This window comes from Melospiza melodia, chromosome 20 (genome assembly GCF_035770615.1).
Source record: "Melospiza melodia melodia isolate bMelMel2 chromosome 20, bMelMel2.pri, whole genome shotgun sequence".
Taxonomy (NCBI): Eukaryota; Metazoa; Chordata; class Aves; order Passeriformes; family Passerellidae; genus Melospiza; species Melospiza melodia.
In genome coordinates this window covers 2,438,329-2,452,512 of record NC_086213.1, presented here as the reverse complement: position 1 = coordinate 2,452,512, position 14,184 = coordinate 2,438,329, and the positions used below count along the sequence as shown (strand labels likewise).

At 64.7% G+C, this 14,184-nt stretch overlaps 2 protein-coding genes across 2 annotated transcripts; both read left to right on the top strand.

Moving 5' to 3' along the window:
• Positions 1–3,235: 3,235 nt before the first annotated feature.
• Positions 3,236–8,342, top strand: SEC14L2 (SEC14 like lipid binding 2). The gene is made up of 12 exons (XM_063173276.1): positions 3,236–3,322; positions 5,361–5,436; positions 5,520–5,563; positions 5,714–5,773; positions 5,874–6,062; positions 6,827–6,922; positions 7,078–7,138; positions 7,213–7,296; positions 7,421–7,527; positions 7,602–7,741; positions 7,832–8,001; positions 8,087–8,342. The coding sequence occupies exons 1-12, from the start codon at positions 3,269–3,271 to the stop codon at positions 8,215–8,217; spliced, it is 1,212 nt and encodes a 403-aa protein (XP_063029346.1). The 5' UTR covers positions 3,236–3,268; the 3' UTR covers positions 8,218–8,342.
• A 752-nt stretch (positions 8,343–9,094) lies between these two features.
• MTFP1 (mitochondrial fission process 1) lies at positions 9,095–11,256 on the top strand. The gene is made up of 4 exons (XM_063173275.1): positions 9,095–9,180; positions 10,274–10,401; positions 10,508–10,731; positions 11,054–11,256. The coding sequence occupies exons 1-4, from the start codon at positions 9,129–9,131 to the stop codon at positions 11,127–11,129; spliced, it is 480 nt and encodes a 159-aa protein (XP_063029345.1). The 5' UTR covers positions 9,095–9,128; the 3' UTR covers positions 11,130–11,256.
• Positions 11,257–14,184: the final 2,928 nt, after the last annotated feature.

Below are 14,184 nucleotides of genomic sequence, written 5' to 3'. Positions count from 1 at the left end.
AAGGACCATGCCCAAGCTGCACACTTGGCAGAGCAGGGACAAAAAAGGTGATGGGGACAGAGACCAAGATGGGAACCAGGAAGAGGACAGGGACCAGGAGAGGGACAGGGACAGGGAATTGGGACCAGGATTGAGATCTAAACACAGAAAAGGGCTGAGACTGGGATGGGAACCAGCACTGGGACAGGGATGGGGCAGGGATAAGAACAAGGATGAGACCAGGATGGGAACAGAAACAGGAACCAGCTGGAAAACAGGAACAAGGAGAGGCACTGGAAGAACAACAGGAAGTTGGATCAGCACGGGGAAAAGGCCAGGAGCAGGACTGGGATGGGAACAATGAGAGGGACCAGGAGGAGGATAGGAAACAGGAGCAGGGACCGGGAGTGGGAGCAAGACAGGGACGAGCACTGGGATGGGAATGGGAACAGGCAGCAGCAGCAGGACAGGGACAGGGATGGACTCAGGGACCAGGAAACCAACTGGCACCAGGAGAGTGACAGGGACAGGAACAGGCACGGGGACACAGATATCCACATCCCCATGCGTGGATACAGGGACACATGGGGACACAGGGACACGTGTGCTCTGGGGGAACAGGGACATGGGCAGCCACAGCCATGGCACAGGCAGGGACACGGGCACCCCTGGGTGACACGGACACACACCAACACCCGAGTGCCCAAAACACAACAGCCCCCTGCACCGGACACCCCCCAGCCTGGGGGGCACCCGGCAGCCTCCAGTGCCACATCCTGACCCTGGGGTACCCCATCCTGACCCCCACCTGCCCCATCCTGACCCTGGGGTACCCCATCCTGACCCCCACCTGCCCCATCCTGACCATGGGTGCCCCATCCTGACCCTGGGGTACCCCATCCTGACCCCTCACCTGCCCCATCCTGACCATGGGGTGCCCCATCCTGACCCCTGGGTGCCATATCCTGACTCTGGGTGCCCCATCCTGACCCTGGGTGCCCCATCCTGACCCTGGGTGCCCCATCTTGACCCCGGGGTGCCCCATCCTCACCCCTGGGTGTCCCATCCTGACTCCCAGGTGCCCCATCCTGACCCTGGGGTGCCTCATTTGACCCCTGGGTACCATATCCTGACCCCTGGGTGCTCCATCCTGCCCCCAGGTGCCCCATCCTGACTCCCGGGTGCCCCATCCTCACCCCTGGGTGCCCCATCCTGACCCTGGGTGCCCCATCCTGACTCCCAGGTGCCCCATCCTGACTCTCGGGTGCCCCATCCTCACCCCCGGGTGCCCCATCCTGACCCCTGGGGTGCCCCATCTGACCCCTGGGTACCATATCCTGACCCCTGGGTGCTCCATCCTGACTCCTGGGTGCCCCATCTGACCCCTGGGTGCCCCATCCCGGCCCTGCTCTGGCCACGTGTGCCCAGCCCATGTGCCTCCGGGGGATTTGCTGGCTGGATTAGCTGTGGCATGGGCCCAGGCTGACCTGCTTTTGGCAGGGGCCACGCCGGGAACGGGGCTCAGGGCTGTGGGACCCGGGTTCCCGTGGCTGCAGGGTGCCATGGGATGGGTCTGGGTGTGTCCCCGTGTCCCTCGTGTCCCCATCCAGGTTGAAGTGCGGGGGTGTAATCACAGGGTGGGCACGTCCCTCCTCCCAGCCGGAGCCGGTTTAACCACACGGTGAAACCCCGATTGCAGCGGGTCTGGCTGTGCCATAAACAACAGCCGGGAGCACGGCTGGCTCAGGAACAGCCCGGAGTGTGGGGACACTGTGGGTTTGTGGGGGGAACACCAAAATGGGGCCTGGGGTGGCTCCTGCCAGAGCTGCCCCACGGAGGGGACATAGAGGGCTGTGAATGCTCCGTGGAGCATCCGTAGGTTCGTGGGATATGTGTGGCTTCCTGGGCATCTGCAGCTCCAGGGGACATTTATGGGTCACAGAACATGCATGGCGCCATGGGACATCTATGGGTCCCTGTTCCAAGGGACACACATGACTCCATGGCACATAAATGGCTCATGGGACATGCACAGATGGGACACAGGTGGCTCTGTGAGACACCCACAGCCCTCAGGGACGTGGTTTCATGGGATGTTTCCATGGGTTATCCATGGACATGTATAACTTCACAGGATACCCATGGGACATCCACAGCTTCATGGGACAAATAGGGTTAAATAGGGTTCCATGGGACATGCAGAGCTCTCTGGGACAACCATGTGTCCATGGGGCACACGGGGCTCTGCGGGATATCCATGGGACACACACAGCCCCATGGGCATCCTGCTCCTGATCCCCATCTTCCACTCACTGAGCCCTCCATCTGTCCCTGTCCCTTCTCCCTGGCACCCTGCCCCAGTCCCTGCCCCACTTCAGATCCCTGTTCCCACCTCCCATCCCTGTCACTGCCCTCATTGCTGTCCCCTCTCCCTGACACCTGGCCCATATCACCATCTCCCTCCATACCCCAATGTCCTCCCACACCCCCTCCAACCCACTGTGTCCCCCAAACTCTCACAGAGCCCCCACCCTTCTGCACACTCCATAACCCCCAGAGCCCCCTACACTCATCTCACCCTTGCCCCCCCAAATCCCTGTGTTCCACATGCCCCCAAGGCCCCCTGTGCCCCCCTTTGCCCATTCCCCACATTCCCCATGCACTCCTACCCCACATGGCCCCTACAGTCCCCAAGTCCCTCCTACCCTCAAGGCCCTCTATGCCCCCATACTCCCCATACCCCCTAAGCCTCCTCATGCCCCCATATCCCCCATAAACCCCAAACCCTCCCAACTCCTCCATACCCCCCCATATCACTTATAGCCCCCACACTCCCCTATAGTCCCCAAGCTCCCCTGTGCCTCCTCATGCCCTCATACCCCTATAGCCCCCATATCCTACAGCCTTCCATGTCCCACATGCTCCCCATACCCCCATACCCCCCATGACCCACATACCCCTCCATGCCCCCCACACCCCTCCATGCCCCCATACCCCTCCATAACCTCCATGCCCCATAACCCCTCAAGTTTCCCACAGCCCCCTACAGTCCCCAAGCCCCTCTGAGTCCCCATATGCCCCCTGCCTCCCTCACCCCCCGCACCCCCATCCCCGACCCCGGGGCGGCGGCGGGCGCTGACCGGGCGGGCAGGGGTCGGGCAGGGTCCAAGGCCACGGGGGTGGGCGGGGGCCGGGCCGGGCCGGGCCGGGCGGGCCGGGGGGCGGTCCCGGGGAGGTGCTCGGAGCCTCCCCGGCCGCCGGGGCCGGGCAGAGCCGCCCGCAGCGCACCATGAGCGGCCGCGTCGGGGACCTGAGCCCGCAGCAGGCGGAGGTGCTGGCCCAGGTGAGCTGGGACGGAGCGGCCGGGGAGCTGCGGGGGGAGCGGGAGCGGGGCCGGGGCCGGGGCCGGGGCCGGGCTGTCCTCCCCGATGTGCGCCGCATCCGCCGCGGGACCGGCATCACCCCCACCCCGCAGCCCAAACCCACGGGCAGCACTTCTGCTCCCGGCCCGGGGGGCTCCGCAGCCCCCCAGAGCACCCCAAACCCACCGGCATCACCCCCGCTCCCGGCCCCGGGGGCTCCCACCGCCTCGTGCAGCCCCCACATCCCCGGCTCCAAACTCGCGGCATCACCCCCGCTCCGGCCTCCGGGGGGCTCCGCACCCCAAACCCCCCGGCTTCACCCCGATTCCCGGCCCCGGACGCGTCCCATCGCCTTCAGCCTCCACCCCGCCCCCAAATCCGGCGCCGGGAGGCTCCCGCTGCCTCCATCCCTCAGCGCGGACCCCAAACGGGCGGGCCGAGCCCCGCTGTGGCACTGCCCACAGGGCCGGACCGTCCTGGGTGGGTTCTGGCGGTCCCGCTGGCTGCACCATCCCTCTGGCGGGCCCCCATCCCTTTCCCGTCCTCCCTGGGGCTCGGGGACCTCCTGTCTCACTGCGGGCCCTTGGGACGGTGCCCCTCTGCCACCTCCGTGCCACCCTGCAGCCCAGTCCCAAGGCTGAGCCCCCGAGGTGCTGCCCACCAGGGAAGGACCATCCCGGCTGTGCCACCAGCCTGGGCTCCGCCGAGCCCCGTTTTCTTCTTCCACCCTTCCCATGGGACCGGAAAACTTCCTGCCCTCACCGCCGGGATTGCAGGCCCGGGGACACCCAGGGCCGCCGATTGTCACCCACCACGGCCACCCCTGCCAGGCGCTGCGGTTTGGGTGCCAGCTGTTATCGGGGCTCAGTGCACCGAGAGGGCACCCCCGTGTCTTTATCTTATCGCTGCCTTTCAGCCCCAGCCAAATTCCACTGGCGGGCGATGACCCCGCCGGTGCCAGCACGGGGGGCAGGGGCAGGCGTGGGGCACGGTGCCCAAACCGTGCCCGGTGCCAGCCGTGCCCTGGGCGAGTGACGGAGGCGAGCGGCCGAACCCGTTCGTCCACCACCACCGGCTTTGTCCCAGGGTGAAGGAGCTAATCCCGGGTTTAATTACCCCTAAATTCAGCGGGAGATAAGCTAATCAGGCTCATTAAGGGGAGGGCCTCGGCTGGTACCGAGATTTGAGCTGTGGCCTGGTTGGGGTGAGCGGGGCCACATGGACAGGAGACCCTGGGTCCCCCAAACCTCCCAATGCTGCACCCCAAAACCCTCCTGCCTCTGCTGGGGAGCTGTGACCCACTGGGGGTCACAAACAGCAGGGGACAGTGTGACCAGCTCCATCCCAAAGGATGCCACTGGTGGGGACTGGTCTGCTTGGTCCCTCCCTGAGGGCACCCCAAATCTCCCAGTCCTGCACCCCAACACCCTCCTGCTTGTGTCACGGGGCTGTGACCCATTGGAGTGTCACTGAGACGGGGACATGTGGCAATCTGCTGGTGACTGCCTTCATCCCAGGGATGCCATTGGCAGGGCCTGGTCTGCCTGGTGCCTGAGGGGCCCCCTCTGAGGGGCCCCAGCTTCCCCAGCCCCCCAGTCCTGCACCCTGGCATCCTCCTGCCTGTGCCAGGGGGGCTGTGGCCCACTGGGGTGTCACTGGGCAGGGGTACACCCAGTGACAGCCTCCATCCGTCCCAAAGGACACCCCTGGGGGGGACTGCTTCACCCAGTCCCTGTGAGACACCCTGGGAGGAGCAGGGTGGTGACAGCCCACACACCTTATGCAAGGGCCTGGGGACACCCAGAGCATGGCAGCTGGGCTGGGGACAGTCCCCTGCCAGGTGACCGCTGATCCTGGCTGCATGTGGGGCAGGGAGGGGCACAGGGTGGCCATCTCCCCTGGCAATGTCCCAGTGCTGGCTGGCATGATTTTTGGGGGGCACAAGGAAGGGACAAACCTCCAGCCTTGAGGTTTTTGGGGAGGATCAGGGTTCACCAACTGTCCCTCTTGTCTGCGCAGTTCCGGGAGAAGGTGCAGGACGTGCTGCCCTCCCTGCCCTCCCAGGACGACTATTTCCTGCTGAAATGGCTCCGAGGTAACCCCAAAGTGGGGCAGTGCTGGCGGGGGAGCCCCCGTGGGGCTGGCGGGGTCTGAGCTCTCTGCTCTGCTCTCTTGCAGCGCGCTCCTTCGACCTGGCCAAGGCAGAGGCCATGCTCCGCAAGGTGAGAGGGGCACGCTGCTTTTGGGGCACCCCACCGTGCTGGGGCAGACCTGGTGTGAGACCCCACACCCTGGGCCACGGGGGCTCCACCCCAGCCCATGGGGTTCACCCTGTCCCAAATCTCACCCTGGTCCGCTCTGCCCCGCTGCAGCACGTCGAACTCCGCAAGCACATGGACGCCGACAACATCCTCGCCTGGGAGCCACCTGAGGTGAGTGTCCCTGGGCTCCCGGGGGTGCCCTGGAGGGGACTGTCCCTGTGAGGCCCCTGGGGTGTGTGTGAGGTGCCCTGAGCCCCCTGTACCCCCGCAGGTGATTCGGAAGTACATGTCGGGTGGGCTGTGTGGCTACGACCGCGAGGGCAGCCCGGTGCGCTACGAGATCATCGGGCCGCTGGACGGCAAGGGGCTGCTCTTCTCCGCCTCCAAGCAGGACCTGATCAAAAACAAGTTCCGGGACTGTGAACTGCTCCGGCTGGCCTGTGAACAGCAGAGTGAAAAGGTGGGAACCTGCCCACACTCTGCTGGCCCCAACAGCCCCTTGTGTCCACATCTGGTCTGCCCCTACCAGTCATCATCTTCCCCAGCCCTACAGGTGCCTGTCCTGTCCATTTCCCTCTGTCCGTGTCCCTGCCAGCCCCATAAGTCCATGCCCATCCCCAACACTCAATGCCCTCCCCAGCCCCATATATCCATCTCTGGTCCATTCTTACCAGACAATGTCCTTGACAGCCCTGTATATCTTACAGGTCCCTGTCCTGTTCATTTCCCTCGGTCCGTGTCCATTCCCACAACTCAAAGTCCTCCCCAGCCCATCTCTGGTTCATTCCTACCAGACAATGCCCTTGACAACCCTATAAATCTTATAGGTCCACGTCCTGTCCATCCCCATATGTCCATCTCTGCTCCATCTCTCCCAGCCAATGTCCTCACTCACCAGCCCTACAGGTCCATGTCCAATTCACCTCCCTCAGCCCCACAAGTCCATGTCCTGCCCACCCCACCATGGACCATGTCCCTGCCAACCCCATATGTCCATCTCTGGTTCACACTCCCACCCCACCACTCTGCATCCTGCCCATCCCCACCAGTCCATGTCCCTGGTGTCCCTCAGCCCAGGTCCCTGTCCCAGCTCCCATGGTGCCCCTTCTCCCCACACCAACACTTAGGAGGAGGCTCTGGCTGGTGTGACCAGCCTGTTGGGGCCACCCCATCCCTGAACCTCCCTGTGGGTCCTGCCTGATCCCCCCCATCCTCCTGTCCCAGCTGGGCAAGAAGATTGAGATGGTGATGATGGTGTACGACTGTGAGGGCCTGGGCCTGAAGCACCTCTGGAAGCCAGCTGTGGACACGTACGGGGAGGTGAGGGCTCCTGCCCACCCCCCTTCCCATGGACCGCCGGGGCTGGTCCCTGGATGATGCAGGAGCGGGTCCCTGCAGTGCCCTGCACTCCCCAGAGCTCTGGCTGGGTCCTGCTGGGTGCATGGCATGGGTGACCTGAGCTTCCCCGTCTGCAGATCCTGTCCATGTTCGAGGAGAATTACCCCGAGTCCCTCAAGCGCCTCTTTATTGTGAAGGGTGAGTTTGGCCCCGGGGTCCCGCTGCCCTTACCCAGGTGCTGACGCCCCCCTGACGCCCCGCTCTGCCCCCAGCCCCCAAGCTCTTCCCCGTGGCCTACAACCTGGTCAAGCACTTCCTGAGCGAGGACACGCGCAAGAAGGTCGTGGTGTTGGGATGTGAGTGCTGACCCTCCCCAGCGTGCCCCAAATGGAGGGACTGCATTCCCCCTCTGCTATCACCCCACCCAGGGGGGATACTCCAACCTGCAGCCCCCCCCAACCCCGCTGTCCTCCCCCCCAGCCAACTGGAAGGAGGTCCTGCAGAAGTACATCGACCCCGCGCAGATCCCGGTGGAGTACGGGGGGACGCTGACAGACCCTGACGGGGACCCCAAGTGCTCCAGCAAGGTAGGAGGAGCTCCTGTGGGATTCTTTAGGGGTGCTGGGCAGTTCCCCCACCCCACATCCTCCATCCCTTCCAGATAAACTACGGGGGGGACGTGCCCCAGCATTACTACGTGCGGGACCAGCTGGCACAGAAGTACGAGCACTCGGTCGTGGTCAACCGGGGCTCGTCCCACCAGGTCGAGTACGAGATCCTCTTCCCCGGCTGCGTGCTGAGGTGAGGGCAGCTCTGCGCCGTGGGGAGTGGGTGGGTGACAGCGCCGTGTCCCCAGCCCGCCGCAGCACTGCCCCTGTGCCCTCCCTGCAGATGGCAGTTCCGCTCCGAGGGCGCCGACATCGGCTTCGGCGTGTACCTGAAGACCAAGGTCGGGGAGCGGCAGCGTGCGGGCGACATGACCGAGGTGCTCCCCAACCAGCGCTACAACGCACACATGGTGCCCGAGGACGGCTCCCTCACCTGCTCCACGCCCGGCATTTGTGAGTGCCGAGCCCTCCCCGGGCCGCTGCGGGACCCCCGTGTCCCTGACCTCACTGTCACTGACACCCCTGTGTCCCCCCGCAGATGTTCTGCGCTTCGACAACACCTACAGCTTCCTCCACTCCAAGAAGGTGAGCTACAGCGTGGAGGTGCTGCTGCCCGACACCGCCTCGGCCCAACAGATCCAGGGGGAGTCCCCGAACCACAGCCCCTGAGCGCCCCGGGCTGCACCGCGCCCCCAGGACGGCCCCGCGGGAAGATGGAGCCGGGGCTGAGCCCCGGGGCTGCCGGACTGAGGCGGTGCCGAGCGGGGCCGGGCGCCCGCAGCCCCCCCAAACTCTGTGCCTTATGTGGGTGCCGCACCCACCGCTGCTGCTGCTGCTGCCTGGGCTGGGGAGTAAAGGGATGGACTGAGCGGGGTCTGCTCCGTTTGTGGCTGCCCCTGCTGCCCGCCGCAACCCTGCAGCCAGCCCCACAACTGCCCCCAGCCCCAAAGCTGCCCCCAAAATGCCCCCTCAGTCTCACACCTGCTCCCCCCAGCCCCTTGACTGTGCCCCAGACCCACAATTACCCACCCAGCCCCAGAACCACCCCCAGCACCAGAACTGCCCCCTCAGTCTCACACCTGCTCCCCCAGCCCCTTGACTGTGCCCCAGACCCACAATTATCCACCCAGCCCCAGAACCGCCTCCAGTACTACAACCACCCCAACCCAGCTGCCCTCAGTCCTACAACTGCCCTCAGTCCCACAACTGCCCCTCAGCCTCACAATTGCCCCTCCAGACCCGCAACTGCTCCTCAGCCCCACACTTGCCCCTCCAGACCCACAATTGCCCCCAGCCCCACAACTGTCCCCCAACCCCACAGCTGCCCTCCAGACCCGTAACTGCCCCTCAGCCCCACAGTCGCCCCCTCAGCCCCGGCCCCGCCCCCTTGACCGCCGCTGACGCAAGGCCGCGGGGTCACGTGCGCGGCCAGGCCCTGCCCCCGCCGCCATCCCGCTGCACCGAGGGGCGGAGCAGGAGCGTAACACACGGGGCGGGGCATGCAAATTAGTCTCGAGTGGGCGTGGTTCGGTGACGTGGAGCCGGGGGCGGGGCATGCGGCGGGAGCGGTGGCGCGCGCCATGGGGCAGGAGGAGCCCGACCTGTACCGGGACACGTGGGTCCGATACCTGGGTGAGCACCGGGCACCGGGCACCGGGGACTGACACTGAGCGCTGGCCCCGGGAGCCGGGCGCTGACATTGAGCCCTGACACCGGGAAGCGGGTACCGGCACCGGGCACCGGGCACTGACATTGAGCGCTGACACCGGGAAGCGGGCACTGACACTAAATGCTGACACTGGGAAACGGGGACTGACATTGAGTACAGAGCACTGACACCGGGTACCGGCGCCGGGAACTACGGGAGCGCCGGGAACCGGGCACTGGCACCAGAAACCCGGTACCAGCACCGGGCACTGACAGTGGGTACAAGCACGGGGTCCTGGGCATTGACATTGGGCACTAACATCAAATACCACTACCGGGACCTGGGCACTGCCATCGGGTACCGGCTGCACAAACAGGGCAGTGATACCGGGCGCCGGCCCTGTCACAGGGTACTGACACCGGGGACTGGGCATTGACACACTGGACGCTGGTACCGATGTCAGGCACCACATGAGGAACCAGGCACTGACAGCCGGCCCTGCTTTAGGAGCATGACACAGACACTGCATCGGGTACCGGGCACCACCCACTGCCCCAGGTGCTGGGCACTGCCGCGGTACTGGGCACTGGCACTCTGGTACCAGTGCTGGGTCTGTGGTACTGGGCAGCACCAGATACTGCACACTGCACCGGGCACTGATAGGGGGTTCTGGTACCAGATATTAGCGCCACACAGCAGGCCCTGGCACTGCACTGGCGTGGCACAGCACACAGGGTAACAGCACCAGGTACCTGTCATTGTCACCAGCACTGACTCTGGCTTGTGGCATCATCCACTGGCACGGTGCATGGACACTGGACATCAGGACAGTTACTGGTTCCTGCCAGGCACTGGGCACAGACACAGATCCCCAAGTGGGCACTGTCACTAGCACTGGGCAGTCACACACACCAGCCCTGGCACTGCTCACCCTCAGCCCCGCTGTCCTGGTGGCAGCGGGTCCAAGCGGACGCAGGCACCACAAACACCCCCTGTGCGAGATCCATCCGGTGACACTGGGACACCCTGCAGGGGTGACATGGGGACAGCCAGTCCCTGACCCTGCCACCCCCTCAGGTTATGCCAACGAGGTGGGCGAGTCCTTCCGCCCGCTGGTACCGGTGCCGGTGGTGTGGGCCAGCTATGGCGTGGCCACCGCCTACGTGACCGCCGACGCCATCGACAAGGGCCGCAAAGCCGCCACCGTGAGTGCCACCCTGCTCGCCCCCAGCCTCTCCATCCCTGCCCTTCTCCTGACCCTGGTCTCCCCCAGGCCCACCCACGGGACCCCTGACCCCTGTGTCCCCCCAGGCCCACCCGCAGGACCCCACGCGCGTGGGGGTGGCCGTGGTGGACACGTTCGTGTGGCAGAGCCTGGCCTCGGTGGCCATCCCCGGCTTCACCATCAACCGGCTGTGCGCCGCCTCGCTGGCCCTGCTGGGCACGCTGACCCGCTGGCCCCTGCCCGTGCGCCGCTGGACCACCACGGCCCTGGGGCTGGCTGCCATCCCCCTCATCATCACCCCCATCGACAGGTAACGAACGGGGACACCCCTGGGGCGGGGACAGGCGCTGCCACCACCCCATCGTCACCACAGCCCGGAGGGATGGCACACGTTTGTCTGCTTGGGGCTGGGAGCAGAGGGTGGTGACGGGATGTCTCCACTCCAAGGGGCTTTGCTGGGGTCCAGCCAGGACAGGGATTATCCGGATTGAGCCGGGATTAGCACAGTGAGGCTGTGCTAAACCTGGTTTTGGTGGCGCTGGTGTCTCAGGGGATATTAAGGACAGCCCCACCCATCCCACATCACTGCCCCAGAGACCCCCGGGCCCCGCTGACGCCCTCTCCTGCCGCAGGACTGTGGATTTCCTGATGGATTCCAGCCTCCGCAAGATTTACGGGGCACCGGGAGAGCCCCCAACGTCCCACTGAGCACCTCCCCATGCACTGGGGAAACAGGCATGCTGCTGTGACCCACCTACTGTGACGTCTCACTCTGGTGACCCCCAGAGTGGCCACCCTGCCCCACACTGGTCCTAATAAACCATTTCAAACATGACCCCTGATGGGTGATGCTGAGGTGCCACCAAGACCAGGCCGTGTCCTCTCCTGGGGGACAGATGGGTCTGAGTGAGTCCCAATCCCTCAGGGGTCTCCATCTGCCCAGAGCAGCCTGCTGTCCCCACCCTGGAACCTTCTGCACCTCCACAGCCTCATGGGACATCCTGAGGACTGTCCCCAAGGAGCTGCCACCACATCCATGGTCTCCAAGGACACGAAATCCATGCAGCCCGGAGCTGCCATCTCCAGCACCGCAGGCTGGGACAATGCCACAACGCCTGGAAGCCACAGGAGCCTGGAGATGTGGCTTGCCAGTGTAGGAGCACATTTCCATCCATTGGTGGCATCCACACACTACCAACCAGGAGAAGCTTTAGAGAAAGCAAAATCACGTTTATTGGTGAGAAAGAGGCTCTGTTTCTCTGTCTCCCTGAGGAGCAGGGCCCCCACCACGCTCTGCAGCTCAGCCTGGAAGGGACACCTGTGCCTCGGTGGCCGCTGTCCCCTCCGGGGGCTGCCCAGGTGCCCGGTGGGCAGGGCCAGCCCCAGCAGCCCCCCCAGCACAGCACTGCCCACCAGGGCCAGCAGGAGCCTCCTCACCATCCGGCACGGGGCTGGGAAGGGCACAAACACACCCGGGGGTCACCACAAGGGGTGGGGGTTTTGGGGCCATGGGAGAGCATTGGGGTGTCCCTCACCTTCGTGCCATGGCAGCTCCTCCTTCTGCACCAGCGCTGGTCCAACAGTCTCCTGGTGGAGTGTCCCCTCTCCTGGGAATGCTGTGGGAGGATATAACCAATGCAGTCCAGCCCAGGTCCAGGAGTCCTCCCAAGACCCCAGAACAACCTGGGGCCACCCTGTCCCAGCCCTGGTACCTGGCATGTCTCCATGGAGGGTGTCAGCAGCGGGACAACCGGTGTCACAGCAGTGGCATGGGGTACAGTGGACAGGGTCCTCTGCGTTGTGCCAGCTGGGAGAGGAGAGGACAGGACTGGGGGGTGGCTCTAGGGGTGCCCAGACTCCACCACAAGACCCACATGGTGCTGTCCCAGAGGAGATGTCTCCAAGCATCTCCACAACACCTCTGCAGCGTAGGGGGAGCTGGAACCTGTGGTGATGCCACCATCTGCCATCGAATAAGAGGTGACAACCAGACAACAGTGGGGTGACTTGGTCTTCCCAGAGATGGGTTCTGCCCCCAGCACACCCATGGGGTGCTTGTGTCCCCACACACACACACAGCGTACCTGGCCGTGGTGAGGCTGTAGAAGCAGGACCTGGTGGCACGTCCTTGTCCCCATGGCATCAGCAGGCAGTGCACGTAGACCTGTGAGACACCACGTCCTTCCTCAGGGACTCTGCTCTCCTTCTGCATCACCTCGGGGAGCTGAGGCCACCCCAGCAGGAGCACCATGTCTCAGGATGGACAATGTTTTGGGACACCCAGGTCATGCCCCTCCTTGGGACCTCCATCCCTCCTCCAAGGGCACCATCCCGTGGTGGTCCAGTAGCACTGATGCACGTGGCTCTTCATGGAGATGCTGGGACTGAAGTGGACACTGGCTTCCAGGTGGATTACAGAGCCAGGGCTGAGCACTGGCAGCTTCTCTGGAGTGGCACTGGAGTCCTCTGGGAAGTGTGGGTTCAGTGTGACAGCCCCAAACCTGTCCCACCAGAGGTGAGGGCACCAGACACATCCCAGACCACCATCCCTACAGCTTCCCCCTTTCAGAGCCCACCCGCTGTCCTGGCTCTGTCCCCCAGGCCTCCTTTCCCTACTCTCCAGAGCTTCCTGGACTCCCCATAGAGCTGAGAGGGACCATGTCACCCATGGGGGCAGAGCTGACCCCAAACCCCATCGTGGTATCGGGCACAGGACTGGGAGCATCTCAAAGCCCTACACCCTCCACATGGATGGGGAGGAGCTCCTGCAGGGACAGCCACCTTTCCTGGTGCTCCAAGTCCTGGGGCCAGCCAGGAGAAGGCTCTGACTGCTGCTGGTTGAGCCCTGGGTCTTGGCTGGACCCATCCCGTGGTCTCACCCCCAGTGTTTTCCTGGACTCACCATCCAGGAGCCTCAAGGTGAAGTTCAGGATGGGCTCCTCAGAATGGGGGTGAGCAGGAACCCTCCCTGTCCCCATGCCTGAGGGCATCACTGGAGCTGTCATCGTATGACCAGGGGGCTCTGAGGCAGCTGGAGCCATGGTGGTCCCTGCAAGGGAAGGGCTGAGCCAGCAGTAGCATGTCCCAGGCAGAGCAGGGACATCCAGGTCCTCAGGTGTCCCCAGGACTTGTTGGGGACAGCAGCACAAAGGCACCTAGAGCACCCAGGAGCACATCAGGGGCTCCTCTTTCCCCAGCTGCACCACAGGAATGCACCAGGAGCATTCCCAGCACCGTGACCCTGCCCAGGGCTGGGGACAGCCCAGGAGCTGCTCATGGGGTGGGACACCACAGCCAGCAGCCACAGACCCCACCAGGGCCTGTGATCCCCCTCACCCCAAGCAGGACCCACCAGCCCTGCTGGGACCTCAGGGGAGCTCCTGGCAGCCCCTTGCCCCAACCCTCAGAGCTTGGGATCATTTTAGGAAGGCTCCTCTACCCTGGCCAGCCCCCAGGTGACCATCAGGAGCCAGCACTGGGCAAAGCAAGGGACACCCACCTCCCCCAGGACAGCCAGTGGGAGGAATGAAGGGGGATCCCAGCCCCAGTCACCCGGCACCTCCAGCACAGCCCCACCCAGCAGCACCAACAAGCACAGCTCCATCCCCAGTGAGCAGCATCTCCACCCCACCAGCTGGGGCTCTTTATGGGCTTGGGGCTGGGTGTCAATGGGTCCCAGCTGGCACTGGTGGGGCTGGGGGCTTTGCTGGGTCTCTGCAGCCATCAGCAGCCCCACACCTGGGGCTGGTCCCACCTCTCACAC

Coding starts and splice junctions, on each gene's coding strand:
- SEC14L2 (XM_063173276.1), top strand. CDS start 3,269: ATGAGCGGCCGCGTCGGGGACCTGAGCCCGCAGCAGGCGGAGGTGCTG. Junction 6,063..6,826: donor GTGAACAGCAGAGTGAAAAG/GTGGGAACCTGC, acceptor CTCCTGTCCCAG/CTGGGCAAGAAGATTGAGAT. Junction 7,297..7,420: donor GAAGGTCGTGGTGTTGGGAT/GTGAGTGCTGAC, acceptor CCTCCCCCCCAG/CCAACTGGAAGGAGGTCCTG.
- MTFP1 (XM_063173275.1), top strand. CDS start 9,129: ATGGGGCAGGAGGAGCCCGACCTGTACCGGGACACGTGGGTCCGATAC. Junction 10,402..10,507: donor AGGGCCGCAAAGCCGCCACC/GTGAGTGCCACC, acceptor GTGTCCCCCCAG/GCCCACCCGCAGGACCCCAC. Junction 10,732..11,053: donor ATCATCACCCCCATCGACAG/GTAACGAACGGG, acceptor CTCCTGCCGCAG/GACTGTGGATTTCCTGATGG.